The 22,426-nt window shown below is 53.6% G+C and overlaps 2 protein-coding genes across 12 annotated transcripts in view; one reads left to right on the top strand and one right to left on the bottom strand.

Annotated features, from left to right (window-relative positions):
- The first annotated feature begins 309 nt into the window (after positions 1-309).
- On the top strand, positions 310-3,122 carry LOC309617147 (uncharacterized protein). The gene is made up of 2 exons (XM_082368999.1): positions 310-921; positions 1,534-3,122. The coding sequence occupies exons 1-2, from the start codon at positions 580-582 to the stop codon at positions 2,653-2,655; spliced, it is 1,464 nt and encodes a 487-aa protein (XP_082225125.1). The 5' UTR covers positions 310-579; the 3' UTR covers positions 2,656-3,122.
- Positions 3,123-7,100: 3,978 nt separating this feature from the next.
- TK2 (thymidine kinase 2) overlaps positions 7,101-22,426 on the bottom strand; it is an 85,421-nt gene continuing 70,095 nt past the window's right edge. For 4 of the 11 annotated variants that reach the window (XM_082369062.1, XM_082369064.1, XM_082369061.1 and 1 more), the window contains 4 exons: positions 15,230-15,318; positions 14,576-14,655; positions 12,147-12,227; positions 7,101-11,019 (listed from right to left, as the gene is read on the bottom strand). In XM_082369062.1, the coding sequence (XP_082225188.1) occupies positions 10,921-11,019; positions 12,147-12,227; positions 14,576-14,655; positions 15,230-15,318 (349 nt within the window). In that variant the 3' untranslated portion in view covers positions 7,101-10,920. Of the gene's footprint in view, positions 11,020-11,694; positions 11,764-12,146; positions 12,228-14,412; positions 14,490-14,575; positions 14,656-15,229; positions 15,319-22,426 lie in introns of all 11 variants that reach the window. The other 7 variants (XR_014237778.1, XR_014237780.1, XR_014237781.1 and 4 more) reach the window with 7 other exon arrangements.

Below are 22,426 nucleotides of genomic sequence, written 5' to 3'. Positions count from 1 at the left end.
AGATGCATCAATGAGCAGGTTATTGCTGTGGGCAACCGGGGTGATCCACTGGGGACCCTCTGAAAGACAGAGTAGAACACACCTCAGAACTGTCCCACCAAGGGCAGGAAGCTGGGGTTTCTATCCACTGACCCTCCTTGGCTGGCTGAGGGTTGCCCCTGGGTGTTAACTCCCTGGCACTTGCAGCCCGCACACCAGCCAAAGAAGGCTCTCAAGCAGGAGGCATCAGGAGCCTGCGCAGGTGACATCAGGGCAGGCTGAGGGTGCCGGGCGGCACGGGCAGCGACCGCTGCAGAGGGGGTGTGGAAGGATGCAGGCGCTGCTGTGCTTTCCCACTTGCTCTTGGGGCAAGGCGAGAACCCAGACTGACCTTGGCTCTGCTCCACTGGGAGGAGATGAACACAGCCCCAGAGTGACAAGCTGTGGCAGGCCACACCGTGCACAGCTTTCTCTTTTGCTAACACAACTTCCTCCTCGGCTTCCTGATTGAGCTGTGGGGCGGGACAGAGGCAGGCCAGCCTGGGCCTGGCCTGGGAGGCCCACAGGACTCTCGTCCACATCCAGTCTCTCGGAGCCGCCATGAGCTGGCCCCGACCCCCAGGCCCAGACGAGGATGCTCTTGAGACCCTCCTGGATGACCTCATCAGCTACTACCTGGACAGGGCAGGGGAGGGCCGGCTCGGGGTCTGCAGGCAAGCAGCTCTCACCTGCAGGGCCCAGCGGCTGCTGGTCACAGGGGTCCCTCCTCAGCTCTATCTGCCTGAGGATGTGGCCCCTGATCTGGGGACCACTCACTCCCAGGGGGCTCCCAGCTCTGCCCAGCACATCTGCCACAAACTGGTGCAGGCACTGGAGTTCCTAGAGCTGATCTCCATCAACCTACTCCTGTTTCCCTGGAGGAAGGAAATTAGGTCCCTGAAGGTAGGCACCGCCATGCCCCGGAGAGAGGGGGTCTCGGGGAGGGACCAGGGCTGTGCCTCTGGGGGGAACAGTGTGTCGTCTGTCATGCCCACTGACTTTGGTCCCATTTTACAGATGTAGAAACTGAGGGCTAAAGAGGTTAATGCAACTTATCTGTGGTCACCAGCTAATAAGCAGCCCAGACAGGACTCAAACTCAGGCAGTGCAGCTCCTAACCACTAGGATGTACTGCTTCTCTAAAGAGACAGCACCAAGGAGCTCACAAGAAACAAGGGAAAGATTTTGGCTGTGGAAAGCCACTGGAAAGGTTTAATCTCTTCTAGCTCCAGGCCAGGATTGTTGGGCCGGAAGCCAGGACACCAGCTGGCTCAGTCATTCTCCTGCTGTGTGACTTGAGACAAAAGTCCTGCCTCTGGCCTCAGTGTGCCCTTCTGTAAAATGGGACAGGGGTGACATGACTGTGGGCCAGGTTTCCATTTGGCCCCATGCCCTGGCCCACCTGCTTCTCAGGAGCCTCTGTGCCCTGGACATCAGCCCTTGGTCCTGCCTGGCCCCTCTCAGCCACTCTGCTGAGACGTGTCCCACTCTAACAAACAACTCTGTTTGTTCCAGACATACACAGGGAACTTTGTCTACTGGGTGCGGCCTGTGCTTTCTGAACACACACTGCAGACCATTCTGGGCAGGCTGGGCTACATGGCCACCTCCGAGGCCGAGTTTTCACTGGTCCAGGCCATCAGCGAGGAGGACACCAAGCAGATGGTGTTTGAGATCTTCCTGACAAGAGTCATGTGTGAGGCCGTTCTCGGAACCTCGGGCAGGCAGCTCCTCGGGCCGGGCAGAGAGAAAGTGGACGGGCCCCACTGCGGGCCGAGCTCAGAGAGGGGGCTGCTGAAGACCCACAGGGGCCTGAAGGAGGCCCAGTCAAGCCCAGGCCCCTCAGCAGGGGCAAGGACTGAGAGGGCCCTGGCTGAAAGCCCTGATGGTCAGCGCTCTCTGCCTGTGGCCTTTAGCCTGCCTGAGATCTCAGTAGCCCCCAGCAGCCCCCTCACTGGCCCCCCGGTCTCCTTGGGGCCCCAGCGCCGTACCAGCACACGCTCGGACAGTGAGGAGTTCCTGACCTGCTACAGCGACCTTGTGCTGCACCAGACACCCTTGTTCCCCAGGGACCATCCCCTGAGCAGCCTGAAGGGAAAGCAACTCCAGAGCCCAGGCCTGGGGCCCAGCCCACCTCCAGGGGAGGCAACTGCCCCCGCAGGTAGCAGCAGCGAGCAGCCCCTGGTCCCCAGCGCAGCTCCTGAGAGCAAAGGGGTCACCTTTCCCGGCCAGCTCTGCCTGGTGCCAGGCCCCCAGTTGTCAGAGAATTCCTTGGACTCAAAGCCAGAAGCACAGCTGGAGTTGGCCACCCCTGGTACAGAAGCTGCACCTCCAAGTGCTTCCTCTGAGATGGATGAGCTCTGTGAGTACCTCGCCCACCTCCTCAGACCCCCAACTCCAGCAGGCCACCCCGGGGGCTCCCCTGGCCCAGGGGTTGAGGAGAATGGACAATCAGAGCCTCTCATGAGGCCAGAGCCAGCCGGTGAGGGTGGCAGCCCAGACGGTAGAATCACTCAGCTCTGGAGGTCTCCTCAGGCCCCCTCTCATGTACAAGAGCCCCCCAGTGCTCACTACGTCCCCCCGGAGGGGCTGGAGGTGCCAGGTGCCACACGAGGATACTACACGAGCAACAGCTGAGACTGTCACCCCTGGATGGCACAGGGGCAGACACCTGACTAAGCCAATTGCTCTTCTGCCAGGAAGGTGACACTTGGAGAGATGGTGGATCTGGGACCACAGTGGGGACAGCAGCCAAACCCACAGCTTGTCAGCCACAGGGACAAACCTGCTAATCCCAGCTGGTCTCAGGTCCCAACACTGCCACCTATAGACTGTGTGACTTTGGGCCACTCACTGCACCTCTCTGAGCCATGTTTCCTCGTCTCAAAGTGGGTGTGGTGTCAGATCTACCTCACAGGAGGCTAAGAAGAGTTAATGAGGTGAGGTGTGCATAGTGCCGACCTCAGGGGGGCTTCCTGTCCCCTTCACATCCCAGCTCAGTGTGTGACCTTGGGAGAATCATCCTGCATCTCTGAATAGCAGTTTCCCTCAGCATCCTTAAGGCACCTGTCACAGAGCAGATTAAAAGAGAGATGTGTAGACAACCAGACGTGTAATACACTCTTAATCTGTTCAGGGTCCTCTGTCAGCCTCCCTTTTCTCTCAGCCAACTTCAGGTCGACAGAGAGCAAGGCCACAGTTGGGAGCCCAGGGTCAGCTCAGAGGCCTGCTCTGCATCCAGCGTTGGGGGCTCCATCATCCGAGCTGCCTGGAGTGGGGGCGCCTCCTCCACCAGCCTCTCCTGCCCCACATATGCACACATGCATGCACACAAGTGGGTGTGTCCAGGAACGTACACACACACACGGGCAGTCCTCATGGGGGCCCCAAGAGAAAGCCAAGACCCTCTCTATGGGGTGGCAGGTGGCACCTGTGCCCCCACATATGCACACATGCATGCACACAAGTGGGTGTGTCCAGGAACGTACACACACACACGGGCAGTCCTCATGGGGGCCCCAAGAGAAAGCCAAGACCCTCTCTATGGGGTGGCAGGTGGCACCTGTGCCCCCACATATGCACACATGCATGCACACAAGTGGGTGTGTCCAGGAACGTACACACACACACGGGCAGTCCTCATGGGGGCCCCAAGAGAAAGCCAAGACCCTCTCTATGGGGTGGCAGGTGGCACCTGCCCAGGGCCTGCCCCTCGGCTTTGCATCTGTGAAGTGGGGAAGCTTTGCATTCTGAGGGTGGTGGTAAAGGCCCCTTTTGGGCATACAGCAGGTGCTTAATAAATGTTGGCACCTGCCTTGCTGTCCCCAGAGTTGAGCATATGACCCCACCATTTTCAGTCCCCAAATCAAGGGGGACCACAGGTGGGAAGGATTTAAGGAGCATTGGCCCCGCCTCCCTCCCAATCAGACAGTTGGCCGGGCCCTACACAGGCTTTTCGAGACAAATCGGGAAGCAGTCTGCACTGGGAAGAGAGAGGCACTGGCCAGTCAGCCATCCGTCCATCCATCCTTCCTCCCACCCACCCATGCCAATTACTCAGCACAGCACCCAGCAGTCGACACTCAGGCTGGTAAGCTGTCAGTGTCTGGAGCCAGTGAAGCGGGGGCCGGGGGCAGGGATGGTCAGAGCAGACCCTAGCCATAAGCCTCCATCCTGGGGAAGGAGAACATCAGGAACAGGCTGGGCTGGAGACACAGAGGGTCAGGAACCTCGGGAGAAGGGATGAAGCGGGAGGGGGTACGGACCTGGGAATCATGGCAACCAGGGCACCTAGTTCTGGGTCTGACCCGCAGCCCCTGACCATTTTTTATTCGTTATTTTCTGATCGTTAACATAATAAGCATGCTCAGTCCCAAACCACAACAGAACTTTTGTTCTCCCCGTGTTCCTGCCCCGCAGTGTTCCCCATCTACTTGAAAGCTGAGCCCAAGGTAGGAATCACTTTTGATTTCCCTTTCTCTCACATCCTTCATCCAACCATAGCTCTCTGTCACAACAAGGACCAAATCTGACCATGTCCCTCCTCCTTCCACAGAGGCCTGAGCCCCTCGACTGAGCTACCAAGGCCTGTCACTCAGATCCCGGGAGGACGCCAGCCCCCTTCCTGGTCTCCCAGCCTCTGCCCTCATCCTCCCGCAGTCAGCTCCATCCAGCTGCCGGAGGATCCTGTTAAAACCTATGTTCCATCATGACTTTCACTCTGTGGTGTTGGATTAGAATCAGAGGTATCAATATGAACTCATGGTTTTTAAATTATATATAGTTAGATACAGAAATATAGCTATGTGTGTGTATCAGTAGGTTAGTACACATACATGTGTTTCCTAACTCTGTCCCAAGAGTGGGCTTAGAAGCAGACACCCAGTAACAATGAGTACACCTGGCACTTAGATCTTGGTCTCTAAACATCACTCTCCAATACAAGGAACCAGAGATCCTAGTAGTTTATTCCAGGGATGAGCAGGTAAATATCACCAGTAATAAGATGCATGGACATCATACATCCTTTGATAAGATGCACTGAGGGAAGACACAGCATCTTTTTTTTTTATGGTGGCATTCTTGCCAAAAATGTCTAACCTCACTCTAGCCATAAGAAAACACCAAACTCAAATTCTCTAACGGTGAGAAACCCAGCTCTCATAATCTACAGACTACTTATTTGTTCAATTCTAGTATATTGGTCGATTCTAGTATAGTTTCAGAACTGCTAAACATATCCCTGCGAGAAACACTTCTAATAACTATCTTTCAGCATTTATGTAAAATAATTTTTACCTTTACTCTTCTCGTATCCAATCAAGATACTGTTTTCCAAGGTTACTTCAGTAAGTTCTTTTCTTCCCAGCACCTTCAGTGTGGTTGTTACTCGTGATTCATCTGTTTGTATTCCATCTTCCGTTCCCCCTACGTCCTACTCCATCTTAACTATTTATTTATTTGGGGGGTGAGACATTACTATGGTTAGAGTTATACAAAATGATATATTCACAGGAGTGTACTCCCCTCTCATCCCAGCAACCCTGATCCCATTTTTCCCTTCTTTCCAGCCTTTTCCCACCAATCTATTTAGTTGGGTTGCCTTTCCTGTACTTCCTATGCATCTATATATTTTTCTTAGGCTAGCATACTATAGATACTCATCTGGACACTGCTTTCTTCCCTTAACAGTGTGTCCTGGAAATCATATCACATCCATTCAGAGAGAGATCCTCCTTGTTCTTCTTCACAGCTGTATACTACTCCATTGTGTGGATGTACCATAGTTTATTTAACCACTCTCTTGTATATGGGTCTTTAGGTTGTTTTCAATTATTCTGCAATTACAAACAATGCTGCCATAAATAACCTTGTACATATATACGCTTTCATGTCCTAGAAGTGGGGTTGCTGGATTGCGATGTAAGTACATATGCAGTGTGTCAGGTGTTACCCTATTTCCCTCCAGAAGGGGTATACGAAATTTGCATGCCCAACAGTAACGTGTAAGAGTAACTGTTTCCCCACAGCCTCAACAACAGGATGTGTTTCGATATATATGTTTGTGTGTTTGCCAGTCTGGTAAGTATCTCAGTGTTCTTTTATTTGCTGTCTTAGTCTGTTTGCGCTGCTGTTAACAAAATACCACAGACTGGGTGGCTTATAAACAAAAGAAATTTATATCTCACGGTTCTGGAGGCTGCAAGTCCAAGATCCTGGTGCCAGCATGGCTGGGTTCTGGTGAAGGCCCTCTTCCAGATCGCAGACTGCCAACTTCCCCCTGTGTCCTCACATGGTAGAAGGGGCTTGGGAGCTCTGCGAGGTCTCTTTTATCAGAGCACTAATCCCATTCATGAGGGGTCCACCCTCATGACCTAATCACCCCCCTGCAAAGGTCCCACCTCCTCACGCCATCACCTTGGACATTAGGTTTTCAACATATGAATTTGGGGGAGACACAAATATTTAGATCATAGCATCTGCATTTCTCTAATTGAGTGAATTTGAGTATTTTTCATATTTTTAAGGGCCATTTTTATAATCTTTTTTGTAAATTTTCTGTTTGGATATTTTTCTCATTTTTCTATTGGAGTTTTGGTTCTTTGTCCATTTTTAAGAATTCTTCACGAATATTAGCCCTTTGTGATATACATTGTGAATATTTTCTCCCACTTTGTCCATGTCTTTTGACTTTGTTTCCACATGAGTTTTGTCATACACATTTTTTAGTCAGATTTATCAATCTTTTATTGTTCCTAGATTTTGAATTATAGTTACAAACTTTTCCCTACATCAAGGTTTTAAAGAAGAAGAATTCATTCTTCTAGTACTTGCATGGTTTCATTTTTTACATTTAGATCCCTAACCACTTGGAATTTTATTCTTGGGTATGATGTGAGATACGGATCTATTTTCTTTTTCCAAATGGCTACTCGGTCATCTCAGCACCATTTATTTAAAAATCCATCTTTACCCCCAATAATCATTGAGATGTCACCTCTATCATGTACTTGGATCTATTTCTGGGCTCTCTATTCTATTCCACTGGTCTACTTGTCTATTCATGCACCAGTACCATACTGTTTTAATTACAGAAGTTTTATAGTATGTTTCAACATCTGGATCCCCAAAGGTACGATTTATTTAAAACTCAGCAATTGGTCCTGCTCTGGGCCCCTTCCACACGCCAGGCTGGTTATCCTCACGGCCCTAGGAAGTGAGCAATGCTCCCATTCAACAGATAAGACAGCCAACACTCAGGAGAAGTTCAACAACATGCCAAGTTTTCTTGGAACTCCTGGATGTCCACTTCTAGAAAACATCAAGCTAAGAGAAGTGGTCCCCAAAGGGTGGTTCCTGGACCAGCAGACTCATCATCACCTAGAAAGTCATTAGAAAACAAATTCTCAGGCCCATCCCAGATCTACTGAATTAGAAACTCTGGGGGTAGGCCCTGCAGTCCGTGTTTTAACACGCCCACCGGAGGACTCAGATGCTCTGAAGTTAGAGAACCATGAGCTAGAGCATCCCAAAGGACACAGAACCAGGAGTCATCAGCAGCTGCAGGCCCCCTAAAACAGTGCTTCCCAATGTGTGTTCCAAGGAACATTAGCACATCTGGAGATTGTTAATGTATATTCCCCAAATGGGAGGCTCTACTGTCAAGTGAGTTTGAGAGTCCCTGGCTAAAAAAAGTTTAGAAGGTGTTTTTATTGCAGGACTTCTTGACTTTATCTAGGCTAATGTACCTTGTGCATCTCAGAGAGAGTACCCAGGTGGTGTTTCCCAAATTTTCTGGACTACAGAACCCTCTTTTCTCAGAGCACCTATTACTATCTCCCAGGACACCTGTGTTCCACGGACCCCAGTCTTGGAGGAGAAAAAGCCAAAAAATGCAGAAATTCAAGAAAAGAGCAATAAATGCCAATGCCCATTCTGATTCCACAAGCTTGGCTTTCTCCTAGCTTCTGTTTAATGACAGCTTTTGCCAAGTTCACCATCTTACGGAAACTAGAGGAACACAGAGCTCACCCCAGCCTTAGGGGAGCCACAAGGTTGGGGTTATTAGGAAAAGAAAGCATGTGCCAGTGACCCTGGGGCCTCTGGTAAATAAGTAATCCACTGCCAAAGCCCAGAGACACTGGGCACAATATTATTGTTATTAGATTCTCAACAGTGGAGGGCTGACGTCTCCAAGAGCTTGTCAATTATTTTAATAACTGTAACTCTTCAGGGTGACGAGGCCAAGGGGATGAGTGTTACTCATTCCGCAGATGTGTGAGCATTTGAAGTGAGCTCCCCCATCCGGCCCCAGGCTCTAGGAAAATGAGGGCGAAGCAGATTCCATAGCACCCAGGGGTAGACAGGTTTTGGAAACATCTCCTACCTGCTCTCAGAGCAATAAATACCTCAATCCTTCCTTCCACAGGTCAGATGGTGGGAGCCTGCGGGAGTCCCAGGAAGGGTCTCTGACTGATGCATTCCCCAGGCAGGGGGGCACATCTCATCTAGGTGAGGGGCTCAGGTGGAAAGGAAGAAAAGAGGCAGGAAGAGAAACAGAAAGGGAAAAACAAGCTGGGTGACAGCACTTCCCAGGGTCCATGTTTAGCAAGGGCCTGCCAAGCACTGCCACGCTCCTCACAGCCATTCCTGGGAGTCCCTGGGGAGTGCCTCCCTCTGCTGGAGGAACTGGGCCCCGTGCCTACCACGTGCCATCTGCCCTTTCCCTGCCCTGGTTCTCAGCAGTGTTCATAACTGCTCTGTGACCCCTGCCACCACCAGCCCTGCCTGCCACATGGGGGAGAGCAACCCTTGGTGGGCTGGGCTCCAGCCATTTCCTGTGACATCTCTGGGCCGGGAGATTTTTGCGACAAGCCCCAGCCACTGTGGGTACATATAGCATCCTCTCCAAGATGCCGGGGTGGGAGGACAGAGAGCTCTTACGGACCTGGACATCCCGTTAGGAACACAGTGTTTAAAAATTAAAACATTACCCTGCTGGTACAAGGATGCTGCAGGGACCTAGAATCACTGGCATAGGAAGCACTCCAAAATTATCACCAGGTTTTAAGTGAAGGATTTATTGGCTATCACAGAGCAAGATTTTTTTTTTTTTTTTAAATCACATTTCCCCCAAAACAGATGCTCAAATTGAGGGGAAATTGGACTGTTTGTTTGCAAAGGCCCAAAGATGGTCCCGGCATGTCCAGATGCCTGGAAGCAGAGGCGCTGCCTCCCCCAGGTTTCTGGTCCATCACCAACAACTGGGCTGAGAGACACATCCCCACCGGGCTCCCGCCCTCACCCTGTGCACACGGCCCAGGAGTCAGTCCAGCCAGAAAGGGCCGGAAGCCAGAGTGCTGCCCTCCTAGCGCTGCCTCTGGGCCCGGGCCACCAGGGGCACCTCTCACCTATGTAGCGTCAGAGAATTGCGTGCACAGGAGCCACACTCACACAGAGGCTGGGACGAGGCCTTCCAACCTTCAGGTACACCAACCACCACTCGGGAGAGGCCAAGGCCTGTTTCCCTAAGTTCATAATCAATCCTTCCCCGTGTCTGCAAACAGCCTTCTGGAAGCTCTCCCCACCCACCTCCAAAATTCAGGAGCTCCAGTGCTCCAAGAGCCTTTGCTTGCCAGCCCCAACTTTCCTGCCCAGACTGTCCCCGAAGAGAATGTTCTTCCTTTCTCTTGCTTCCTACTTGACTCAGGAGACAGCCGTGCCTTCAGTGCACTGTTACAGCTGAGCGGAGCTAAGATATTCTCTGAACTAATAAAGATGGTTCATGCCCTAGGGCCCATGGTGTCCCTTTGGATGGAAAAACATTTCAAAAAGACGTAAGGCCACTGTGTCTCTCCCCTGGGCCACAAACTCCCAGGAATTCCAAGGGTGAAGCTCTTCACACAAGGCCACTATGGAGGAAGGGAGCCTCAGAAGCCAGGCTGGCAGCCCCTTGCCCCAGCACAGCACTGGGCACACCAGCCTGGCGCCACAGGCCATTGCCCTGCCAGGGAATCAGCAGCAGCTCAAGCAGGACCTTCGTCACCAAGAAGACCGAGCACCATTCAGGAGCCAAACCATGATTCTTCTAAGGATGGGGAAGTCCCGATGACGAGGTGGTAAGTACCACATCAGCCTCATGCTAGTGAATCACTGAACACTGGGCTCGAGCCAAATACCGCACAATTTTGTGAAAGTCTAGAAATGCTAACTGTCCTCAGGAGCTGCTCAAATCAGGAGAAAATGATGATGCTGGCTGCATGCACCGCTGCCCCCACTACACACACACACACACACACACACACACACACACACACACACACACACACACACACACACACACACACACACACACACACACTCCCACGCACGTGCAGGGCTCTCCAGCAGGGAAGGCAGGGCTCTTGGGATGAGGCAGCCTGGGGCAAGAGATTGATCGTTTGGGAGTCACCGAAAGTCTGAATGGTGCTGACTCCACTGTCACTGGCTGTGTGACCCCGGGGAGTCCCTTAGCCTGTCTGAGCTTCAACTTCCTCCCCTGGGGTGTAAGACCGCTACCACGCCCTTGAGGATGGTCTGAAGGGCTAGAGACCATGAGCCCAGGGTCAGTCAGGTGGCTCTTCCCTAACTTAGAGGAATCCAGAGGTGGGAAACCACCGGGAGAAGCACCGGGGGAATGCAAGGCTGCGACACCAAAGGGCCGCGACAAACCCAATGGTCCCATCATGTCATCTACCCACGAGGGCCAGAATCCCAGGATAAAGACACTGGTAAAGGAGAGAAGACCATTAGGAAGACAAATGTGCCCAGATAGAAAGCCCTCCTGAGAGTGGATTGTTCCAAATTGCTCGTGAGAGCTAACTTGGCAGCAGCGGGCATTTCTCTGGCATGATCTTCCCCGTCCTATGGACCAAGCTTCCGATCCTCTGGAATTAGTATTCGGTGCCGGTTTTGTTCAAAGAGTTCTAACATTTTCTCCATGTCGTGGTCAGCCTCAATCACCTGGAAATTAAACACACAGGTCACAGGGCTGCCCTTGACCTCAACATCATCCTCCCTTCACTGATGAAGAGAGAGAGACGGGGGCAGGCAGAATGAGGCAGGGAGAGGCAGGGAAGCCCAAGGTCACAGGCAGAGAAAAAGGAAGGTTAGGGCCAAACAGCTCCCGTTTCTAAGTCAATCCACATTCTCAACTATATTTTCACTTAAGAATCCACGATAGTCGTCCCTGCGGCAAGCTCATGAATGATTTTTTTCTCATCATTTGATATCAACCATTTTTCTATAATGAGGGAAAAAAAATAAATTTTCTTTAAAAATCCAGTACAGTAATGTCTCACTTTCCAGCAACCTCACTGCCTGGAAGAGCCATGAGTACAGCATTTGAGCAGCCCAGACAGATGTCCCCAAGGCCATGCACACAAGTTTGTGCACGGCCCTCCCTCAGATCCCACACTGTACACGCATTCCTAACAGTCCGAGGGACCCGATGGCCTGCCTAAAGAAAGTCGGCAGCAGCGAATCAGAAAACGAGGGGACAAGGAAGTGGGGAAACATTAATGGGGCAGAAGCATCAACACAGTTAGAAATGGTGAGTGCCAGCAGGAGAAAGGAGGGTAAAAAGCAAACACGGGAATTCAAAGGCATTAGTAGCCTGGGGCAAACAGTCCTACACACCTCAGCACCTCCTAAGGGGGCATCATTGTGTGACAGACCAGAACAGCAACTGACGTTCCTTCAGATGCCCTGGGTCACCAAGAAAAGGTGCAATGAGGCTTTGGGCCTGCCACCCACTGGAGAAGGGACAGGCACGTCAGAAAGACCACCACCCCAAGCGGTTAAGGCCAAAACCCAGGTCCAGGGGCTCTGGCCATCCGGAACACTCCTTTGCTGACAATGCTGGATAAGTGAGATGCTACTGTGCCACCGGTGTAATGACACTGGGACAGGTCACCTTCTCCCAGGTCTGTCCAGCTCACTAAGGCTCAGTCCAGAACGGGGACTGTGAGACAGAGTCCCTTCCACCCTCCCCGCTTCCTTCTTTCAAATTCTCCAGCTGCAGAGTGACCGACATCCCCCGAGTCGCTCCTCCTTCTAGAAAAGTCTCCCGCCCTGTTAGGGGGGCTTACCAGAACAGGGGCCGCCACGGGGAAAAGGCTCCCTTTGATGAGCCACTCCTCGTACAGGTGGTGAATAGCATCCAGGTATTCCTGCCGGAGGGGGGAAAAATGCAAGGGCTGTCAGGAGCACGTAGGGAGCAGACCTCTCCCCACCAAGGGGTCTCAGGGGCAGGTGAGGTGAATGTCAATGACCACAGGGCAGTGGCTTGGACTAAGGACCCGCAACAGCCACCCTGGCTCAGATGGACAATGATAAACGCGGCCAAGCACTCTGCCGGCCAGCCCACGTGTCGCAACAGTCAGAAGCGTCCCTCTGGCCACCCGCCCATCCCTCCAGCGCACTCTGCTCCACTGGCACTTTGGACGCATCCTCCCACCTGGCTGCTCTCGTTTCCTGCCACTTCTCCATCAGCAGGGCCTCTGTTCCTTCAAGGGTGCCTGGGAAGCCTCTGAACCCTCCCTCTGTCCTTCCCACCAAGAGGACTGCGGCCCTCACTGGCCCAGGAGCCCCACTCGGCTGCTCTCACCCCAACAGACAACTTGTAACCTGTGGATCCTTGAAAGCTTAAGGGCCAACTTCAGAAGGAGGACAAGGTGAAACCCAAGGGAAAAGAGGCCCGGACCCACCCCTAAGGCATCCATGCCTGCGCATCCGGTAGGACTGGATGGCACTCTCCCACAGGCAGGCCCGGGTGCTCTCAGCCGCCGGCAAACACCTCCTCAAGCAGCAATTTACTCCCAGCCCTGAGGCTCTCGGGTAAACCACACTGCTGCCTCTTTACCCACCACCGAGTTCTCCCTTGGCAACAACAGACTTGTCCTGGAGGCCTTGTCAAAACCATTAAGACAATGTCCTGGACAATGACTTGGAAGGACTCCAGATCTGTCACTTCTTCCGAACATCTGGGTCACTGCACAGAGCTGCTGTGCCCCGTCCCAGCTTGGCCCAGACCCGCCCCATTTCACCCTTACTCTAATCACTCCTGTCTCCAGATTTCAAAGCAGCTGCCCAGAACGAGGCCTGGGCCTTCATGGCTGGAATCCACCTTGCTGGTGCCTGGGGCAAACAAGGCTGGGAGGGCCTCAGGAGCTGGACTGGCCTTCTAGGACCCCAGTCCAGCCCATCCTGGGCTCAGACCCCCATGATATCCCAGTAAATGCTTGCCCAGCCTCTGTCTGTGTACTTCCAGTGGCATTCACATGGGGCATTCCGATCAATATTAACTGCGCAACCCCTAGGTGCCAAGTCCTGGGACACATTCTAGGGACGCAGAGGGAATAAGATCTAATCTTAAAAAGTTCATGGTAGTTTTCTGAGGGATGGGGAGCAAACACATAAAGAAATAGTTTCAGAATATTTGTCCTAATGGCTGTGATCATAATAAGCACAGAGGCTGGGGGACCACAACAGAGGGAAGGTCAGAGAAAGCTTCTTGGAGGAGGTGACACCTGAGGCAAAATAAACCACTATGGCAAAGGTACATTTGTGTAACTCCCTGGTGAGGGGTGGGGGGAGGGGGAGCGGGAGGGGGAGGGGGAGATGGAGAGGGAGAAGGAGAGGGAGAGGGAGAGGGGAGAGGGAGAGGGAGAGGGAGGGGGAGGGGGAGAGGGAGGGGGGAGAGGGAGGGGAGAGGGAGGGGAGGGGAGAGGGAGGGGGAGGGGGAGAGGGGGAGAGTGGGAGAGAGGGGAAGAGACAGAGCGAGAGCATGTGTAGCCACAACTAGTTCTTTATGGCCAGAGCACGAAAGGCAGGGAGTGGAAGCGGATGAAGCCAATCATGCAGGATCTCGGATGGCATGCTACAAGTGGGGACTTTATCCTAGACAGTGGTGAGGCACCGAAGCAGGTGGGGTTAGGGAATTGCATGTGTGGTGTTCTGTACTGGAGACATCACCCAAGCAGCAGTGTGGAGGATGGATTTCTGAGGGGGATGCGGATAGTGAGGGACCAGGGCAAGGAGAGCAGTCCAAGCCTGCTAAGACAGCCCTGACTAGAGTTGATGTGGCCCTGAGCCAGAACCCAGAAGGGTGAGGCACTGGGCAGACACTAGTGAGTTTCACCTCCCAGCCAGGCACTGTGCCAAGCACTGGCAATGCAGCAGCGAGCAAGTGGGCACGTCCTAGCGAGGATCCAGGGGACGGCACAAAGGCAAGCAATTTTCAGGAGGTGGACCAAACAAGCCCGGGGGACACCTGGGCGGGAACGGGAGAAGGGACGCCTCTGAGCCCCGGGGGTGCCCACCACTGAGTCTGGGGCCACAGGAAGTGAAGCAGACCTGGACACCGCACAGGGTCTCCAGCTCAGAGGAAGTCAGAGTTCACCCTCCAACGTGCTCAGTTCCTGTTTCTCTCCCTGCAACAACAGCACAATGATCTCACAGAGGGTGGGGCCAGGCTGGGATGAAGTTGCACCTTTCCCCAGGTTAAAGGGGCTCTTACCAGTGGAATGACCTTCTCCTCTTCCCTACATCTCATCTTTAGCCTCTGGTAACAGGTCTCAGGAGTGGTCTGGAGATAAACTGAGATTTTAAAAAACATATATGGGGCTTTAATTACTCTGTTCATGGCTTGGAAGTGAAAGTGAGGGGTAGGGGGAAGGAAGGCGTGTGGGCAAGGCGTGGAGAGAAACATCTGCCAGCAGCCCTGAGCAGGAGAGGCAGACCAGCTGTGTGGCCAGACAGGCATCTTGACCCTCATCCTGACTTTCATTCTCTTTCCACGTCACCAGCCCCACAGGGTCACCGTGAAGCTGAACAGGTTCCGTACATTGACAGAGCTTAGCACAGGGCCTGGCACCCGGCCTCTCTCAGTAACTGTCCAGGTTCTGTCCCTCCTCCCTCCTTTACAAACTAGAAAAAACCCATCATATCACAACAGACTGAGGGGAAAGCAGTTTGAGGAACTGGCCAGGGTGCTTCTCCAGGAGGGACCAAAAGCCCCAGATTCTATCTGCCCTTTGGGAGAAGGCTGAGTCAAGGTAGGGGAAGAATCGCTGATGGTGAGGGCCCTGCCCACCGCCCCTGCTGCTTGGGGCCCAGCCAACCACCTCCTCACTGGGCCCAGGGGAGGGAGGCCAGGGAGGGACTGTCTCACCGATCAAGTCAATGGACACATCGATGTTCCTCACAATCCAGTCAAACCATTCCGAGAGGACCACATAGTCCACTTCAGGCATCTTCCCACTGTAACGAGAGTTGTAAGCGTTTTATTATCTCATGAGAAAGTTCCTGGGCTGTGCCATTCCCCCAAAACATCTGGGCACTGCTTTTATTGAAAGGGCAGTGCCAAGGGCACCATGACATAGTGTGATCACATGATACTGGGCGGGTAGTGACGACAAGGACCCGAAACACCTCCGACCTCCCGCTGCCCAGGGACGGTTGATGGTATAATGCAGCAAGTATCTTGGCATTGCCCGAGGGGAGAATTCATTTGGGATTTGAACTCCAAGCCAAGGAAGGGGCTATGAAGCCTGTCCCCTGAGAGCACGGACAGCGCTCAGGCTGGGAGGTGGAACAGCAAACCTGTTTCACCTCTAGAAATTTATTTTGTGGAAATAATCGTGGCTGCCCACTGTAGCACTATTTAAAAAATAATGAAAAACTAAGTCATGGTACATCTATCTAACAGAAAACCACACAGCAACTGAAAGATGAGGCTATAAAATAATATTTAATGACATGGAAAATGCTCATAATCAAATTCTCATTATTCAATGAAAACAGGAGGATATAAAACTGTGCATAGAGCACAACCCAACCATACTTTCAAGAGTATTCATCCACACATTTTGGAAAGGAGACTGGAAAGAAAACCACCAAAAGGTTAAGAGTGCTTTTCTCTGAACTGTAGGACTATGGGAGACATTTTTTTCTTTATCTTTATCTCTTTCTGTATTTTCCAAAATTTAACAACATACTAGTTCTCAATTCGGGGTAGGGGTGGGGGTAGAATTACTACATATTTAAAGTGATAACTGAAAAAGAAAGAAAGGAAGAAGCAGCCCACAAGTGAGAGAGACCTGGCATCTGTCCTCTGCCCTGGAGGAAATGAGCAGGGAAGAGCGGGAAGAGGGGCAGCAGCTGGAGGAAACAAACCAGGCAGCTGCGGGGTGACCCTCAAAGGCCCAGGAGAGGAATTCCTTTCAACATCCTCCACCCGTCTTGAATATCATCTTGGATCCACTCAGAACTAGGTTTGGCAAGGCGGGCTACAGGGGAGTGGCGGTGCCTGAGCTGTGTGCAGCTGGGGGTCTTCCGCCTGTTGACTAAAGAAGGGGAGGCGGGGAAAAGAGGCCGGTGGAGAGGGTGGTTTGCAGCTGCCCCCGCCACGGGTGGTGAACTGACTCCCACCTGGGGGAGGGGGCAGGATGGGCGTGGAGGAAGGCGCTCTGAAGATGACAGGCTCAAGCAGCCCTGCCTGGGGGCCCAAACGATGGGGCGGGGCACAGACTGGAGGGGGACATCCTCCCCTAGTCCCTGAGACCACCCGACCGCCCTCAGCGCAGAAGAGCTGTGCCTGGCAGAGCAGCAGGAAAATGCACGGCGCCCGGGAGAACAGCAGGGGCAGACGGGCAGTTGTCAGCGCCTTGAGGGGTCTCAGGCATCAGACTTCAGCAGGGACACCAGAGCAGACTAACGTGTGAGGACCAGCACCCGCCCCCCCGAATAAGTGGGGGAGGCTTTGTAGGGGAGGGGAGAGGGAGGAAGTCCCAGGACATTGCAGAAGGGACCAAAATTCAGATACTAAAGGTAACAACTTTGTGATCACGGCTCATATGGTTGCCCATCCCCCAATTCTTTCCTCCTACCTCCTTAAAAGTAGCCCATGATCTATTCAGGGTCCATCCCACAGGCCTGAGTGTTCAGGGAAACCTGACCCCAGCCCAAGCTTCAGAGTAAACCAACTGGTCTGAGGGAGGTCCTCTCCGCTGGCCAGGCTGAGTTGATCAGCCCAGGCCAAAGGGCCCAACCTGACCAGTGAGACATGAGGGAGGTTTGCTGGGGTTTATGGAAACCATGCTTCCTCACGTTTAGAGGAGAGCCACTGGCAAGACATCCACCCTCTGGCCAGCAATGAGAAGCCGGTTCTGCCACAGGCATTGTGTCACCAAGAGGGAATCATATTGAGGACACAAACAAGATAGAGTAGGAAAACAGAGAGAAACAGCGCTAGGGCCACCGAATGAAACCAACCCCAAAGCCTGCTGTTAAGACAGCCCGTAACAACCTCAGTGTTCAGGCTACTTTGAGCTGGGCTGCACTTAGTTGCAGCTGAGAGTATTTGATATTCAGACACCAAACCACTCTTCTTGACATGTTTTCCTTCTCTGGAACAAAGCTGACTCCGAGGGAATGAGGATTTGCAAAAAAGAAGCTGCTGATCAGCCCCACTCGCTCCACCAAACACGCAGCCTGGGGACACAGCACAGACTGGCAACTCGAGGGTGTGGGCCAGTGAGCAGCACGCGTGGAGGGAAAGTTGCCCAACAGCCTCCCACGTCATGGACGCTGGACAGTTGGTGTGAGACTGCCCCTGAGGACTCCACAGGTGTCTGTAAGGCTCAAGGGAGGTTCCGTCAAACCCCAGAGCTGGGAGGATACCCTTAGCTGTGGCCACCAAACTGAGTCACAATTCAGGACACAGGTAGCACAGTGTTAACTAAAACCAAACCAACTGACACCACAAAAAGTGTTGGGGCCTGAGAGCCACTGCTCTGCTGGAAATCGGCTCCAGGCAGTCTCAGGACACCTCCTGGGTGGCTCAGGAACCTCCCATTCCCACCTGGCGCAGGTAAACCTGGGACTGCGAGGAAACGGAGGAAGCAGGTCCTCCCTTCCCGATGCTCTCCTCAGAGGTCCCCTGTGCAGATGGCTCCGGGCAGCCTCCCTGAGGGCAGCGTCGGCCGGCAGACCTCCAGAAAACCCTTCCAAGACTGCCAGGAGCCATGTGCTGGGGGGGTCCAGGACAACTGGCCACCGGCTGAGCGGAGTGAGGAAACGGAAGCTGCCTTCCATGATTCTGAGGGATGTCAGGCAGCGGGCGCTGTTTTATCTGTATCTGCAGTTTTCCTCCTGGGAATCTGCCCTGCTCCTCCCGTGTCTGCCTCGAGAATGGGGCGCCCAGCACCACCACCAAGGCACTGCTTTTATTTCCACAGAACACACAGAGGGCAGCACCTCTCTGCAGACCCACCAACGGTGGACTGAGGGGGTTTCACGGTGCCTTCCCCTTATCCTAGGGGGGCAAAACTGAAATCATGGGTCCACACGAATCCTGCTGTTTTGTTTGGCACAGTTTGCTGCCGCCTTCCCCCTGAGGCCCAGAGAGCATGGGTTAAAACAGAAATCACACACTCAAATGCCAGCCTCCTTGTACACATGACTTTCTTTTGTTTCTCACAAGATCTTGTGAGGTCAATTTTAGCCCCAACTTATAGATGAGGAAAACTGAGGCCCAGAGAAGCTCAGCCCAGCTCTGAGCCAGGGACTGAAGCCTGGCTCTCGGCGGCCCCCAAACCCATATGCTCCTGGCTGCACCACGTGCCCCAACCCCACCTGCCCCGTCTGTCAGCTGAGGCTGCCCCTGGGCCCATTCAGTGTCTCTCTAGCCTCAGCCTGAGGAAAGCCACCGCTCGCAGGCCCATGACCCAGGCAGTGAGTCCCCAGGGCCAATCAGGGCAGTAGGCAGACCCGCCTGTTGTTCCAAACACAGGGTCTTAATGGATGTCCGCCACCGGCAGCCCCAGGTGAGTCAGTGTGTCACTTCCCCAGCTGGGCCCCATGCAATTCCCTTCCTTCTGCTCTTAGAAAACACCAATCAGGCGATCCTGTAAAACCTGTGTGTTCAACTAGCCCCCAGGGTCGGGCCACACAGTGGCCTGCGTGGCCGCTTTAGCTGCCTGAGTCTTTCTCGCCACCTTCAGCTGTTCATTCCAGCACAGTGCCCACACCTCAGAAGTTCTTCAGGTTCTTTAAGTCTTCAAGGAGACTGTGGAACCAGAATCTTCCTTGTTGGCAATTAACCCCTGGTGGCATAATTGCATGTATGTTCTGCCCACCCCAAACTCGCTGGGGTGAGGATGGGGGCAAAAGAGGCGGGTCTCTCCCTGGAGGAGCTCCTCACTTGTCCGAGGCCCAGAAGGCAAGAAAGCCCTTCCAGAAATTTGGCTTTGGGGGATGCAGAACTGCAGAATGTGGGCTTTTCTGGGCACCCGAGCCTGCAACTGCAGACAGCAAGGGCATGCCTACCGTACTTCCTTCCATCCCAGTCCCTCCAGATTCCAAGCCAAGGCTGCAAGGGCTGCCGTGAAAGAGAAAAGGACCAACCCCAAGGCTGAAGGGGCAGCGGCCGTGCACCCCCGCCTTGTGTAAGGGCTGTCCCCACACAAGCTCCCAGGCAGGAGCTGACAGCCCACACGAGCCGTCTTGTGGTTCCCAGTACCCAGCCGAACTTCCACGGGTGGGAACCAAAACATCCTATTCTGGGTATGAGCAAAGGATCCAGCCAAACCCAGTTCTAGGCATCATTTGGTTTAGGCTCAAAATGATGGTAATCTGTATTTGGGGGGCATGGAAACATCTACTTTTGCAGCACCACTTCACTGTGGAAGGCCCACTGCATGGAGAGAAGCTGGGTTTCTAACGAAAGTGACCAAGAAGAAAGCCCGCATCCTTCCCTTCCTCCCACTTGTCACTTCTTTAGCTCTGGCTAGAAATGCTGTTTACTGTGCCTCCAAAAAGAAAACCTTTGGCCTACAGCTGCCTCACTCCTGACCTAGGAATACACCCAGAGACCCTGAAAACAAAGGTAATACAACAAAACCCCCAACAACCAAAATCTGAAGCCACAAATGTGAAATGAAGAAACTGCAGGTGGTGCAGGAAGCTGAGGAAATCCTGCTCCATGAAGAACTTTCACTCTGGCTGGCCACCTGCCCCGCTGCCCCCCACAAAGACAGCCCGCAGGTGTTGCTTTCAACGACCCCTAAGGCCCAGGTGAGGCCCCAAGGAAGCCACGGGGCAAAACTCCCAGGGGAAAGGACCATGATTGGCACAGAGGGCCCCTTGTGGGCCACCTGGCTGCTGCCTTCTTCGGAGGCTGCCCCTCCAAGTGTGACGCCAACCAGCAGGATGATAGCTACCTAGGGTGCTTGTCTGCTAGAAATGCACGTTCTCGGGCCCCACCCCGGAAGCAGCATGGGTGCATTAACAAGATGCACGGAGTCTGTGGGAGAAGCTGAGTGTAGGGCCTGGGTGGAAAGGGGCAGAGGCCTGGTCCCCTGGAGCCAGCACACTGGGGGCTCCCCTGGGGCCTGAAGCCTCTGGCCTTAAAGAGAGAAATCTAGATGACTCACCACTTCCTCCTTCACTGCTGCCCCACATAGCAGTGTGCAGGTCAGCCCCCCGGTCAGTTTCCTGCCCAACCAGGAAGGAGCAAGGCCTTCGGACCCCACGTGGTTCCTGATCTGCCAAACACGGTCAACAGTGCCCATCTCAGTGCTGCCTTGAGGGTTCAAACGGAAGGACAATAACTGTAGCTCCTGCCCACAGGTCCCTGGCCTGCCCCTCAACCGCATGAGCCGTGCCTACTCTCAGATAAGCTGGACCAGTCCCACAAGTGCATGGCCTGCACTGGGAAGGTGCCTCTTGTTGCCCCTGCCCTTGGATCTCTGCCGCCCAAACTCGGGCTCTCTGGTGAGTGTGGCTGAGTGAGGGGGACTCCCAGCCACGTCCTGAGCACACCAGTCGTTACAATCACAAGGATATGTTATGGGATAGAATGCAAAGACTTTGAAGAGAAGTCTTCAAAGAAATTTCCAGTTAGTTAGCCGGCTGCTTCGGGTACACAGGCTGGGAAAACCTGCAGGGAAGCGGCCGCCTGGGTGAGCGTTTCTCTGCCTTTGGAGACTTCAGGGAAAGGGTTTGAGGAGCACTGCCTTCTCCCATTTCCCTGAAACCAAAGTGGCGGATGGCCTGGCCCCCCAGGGTGCCACAGTGATCCCTCGGGCCAACCCACAGCCTTTGGGCTCCATCAAGTGATACCAGAGATCAGTCTCGAGGCTCCAACAAGATCTTCAAGGAAATCCATGCCCTCTGGAGGCTGTGTGAACTTAAAACAATTAGGTCCTGGGAACAGAAACAAGGACGCTGTGAATTTCTTCTGTGGTTCACTGTCCCACAGAAATCCTACCCACAGATGCCAGGCATTCTGGGAGGGCCAGGGGGAGGTGTAAATATGAAGGAAAAGAGCTCAAAAAATGAAAAGCTACAGCCTTTCCCTACCCACCAAACAGCCCAGGGCAAGGCCCCATCAAGGCCCCATCACCTGGACCACAGCCACGGAGGTCAGGGAACAGAGAACCACCCATCAGAAGTGCTGAGATGAAGGACCATGGGTGTGAGGAACCAAAGCCCGGGACATCAGCTAAAATTTAAAACTGCGCCCAGGACCAGCAACACAAGCAGCTCCTGGGCAAGCTCACCAGACGTTAGGCAGCCTGTGGGGGGAGGGGGTTCAACTGGCAAATTTCGTGCAGACCAGTGTGGGCAAGGGACACAAACCTTAACCAGGCAACCACTCCAAAGGCTTTCCAGAGACGGACAACAGAATCAGAGAGCAGAAGGGCTCAGAGAGGTCCAAGAACCTGGGTGTGCTCACAATGCCTCCAGAGCCAGGATGGAACTGAGGTGCACTGAAGTCCACCCTCTACTCTCTCCCCTTGACTTCTGGCCATTCCATTCCAGGTCACCCTCTTCAAAAAGAGCCACTGGCTGCCACACAGAACTAGCCAGGCTGACTGCAATTACGAAACAGAGACAGCCCAGCTACGCGAGGGTCACAGGGAATCCCACCCACTGCCGGGGTCCGCAGTAAATGAACACCGGAGGGGTTCCCTCGTCCTCCTCTCTCCTCTCCTCTGACCGTCCTCCCCGTGGCAGAGGCACTAATGAGCAGGAGCAAGGGAGGGCGAAGGGCTGTGTAAACCTAGCAGTGGGCACGCCAGCCCCACTAGACACGCAGGCAGCCAGATGCGGATGGGGCTCCAGCATCAGGAATGCTGCCTGCTGGAAGGGTAGAGCCCACAAGAAAGTTCTGAGGTCAAAGGACAAAGCTACAGTCAGGACTTGCCCTGGCTGCCAACCCTGACCCCATAGCACTGGGGATGCTTGGAGTGGGTGGGGGCAGAGGCTCTCACCCTGGGACCACACAGGCTCTAGGGCACGATCCTTGGCAGCTCAGCACCCAGGGAGAAGCCATTTTGTGGCACCCTCGGAGGAAGGGGTGTGA

This window comes from Balaenoptera borealis, assembly GCF_965194805.1.
Source record: "Balaenoptera borealis genome assembly, chromosome: 19".
NCBI classification, from domain to species: Eukaryota; Metazoa; Chordata; class Mammalia; order Artiodactyla; family Balaenopteridae; genus Balaenoptera; species Balaenoptera borealis.
This window is presented reverse-complemented; position numbering and strand designations above follow the sequence as displayed.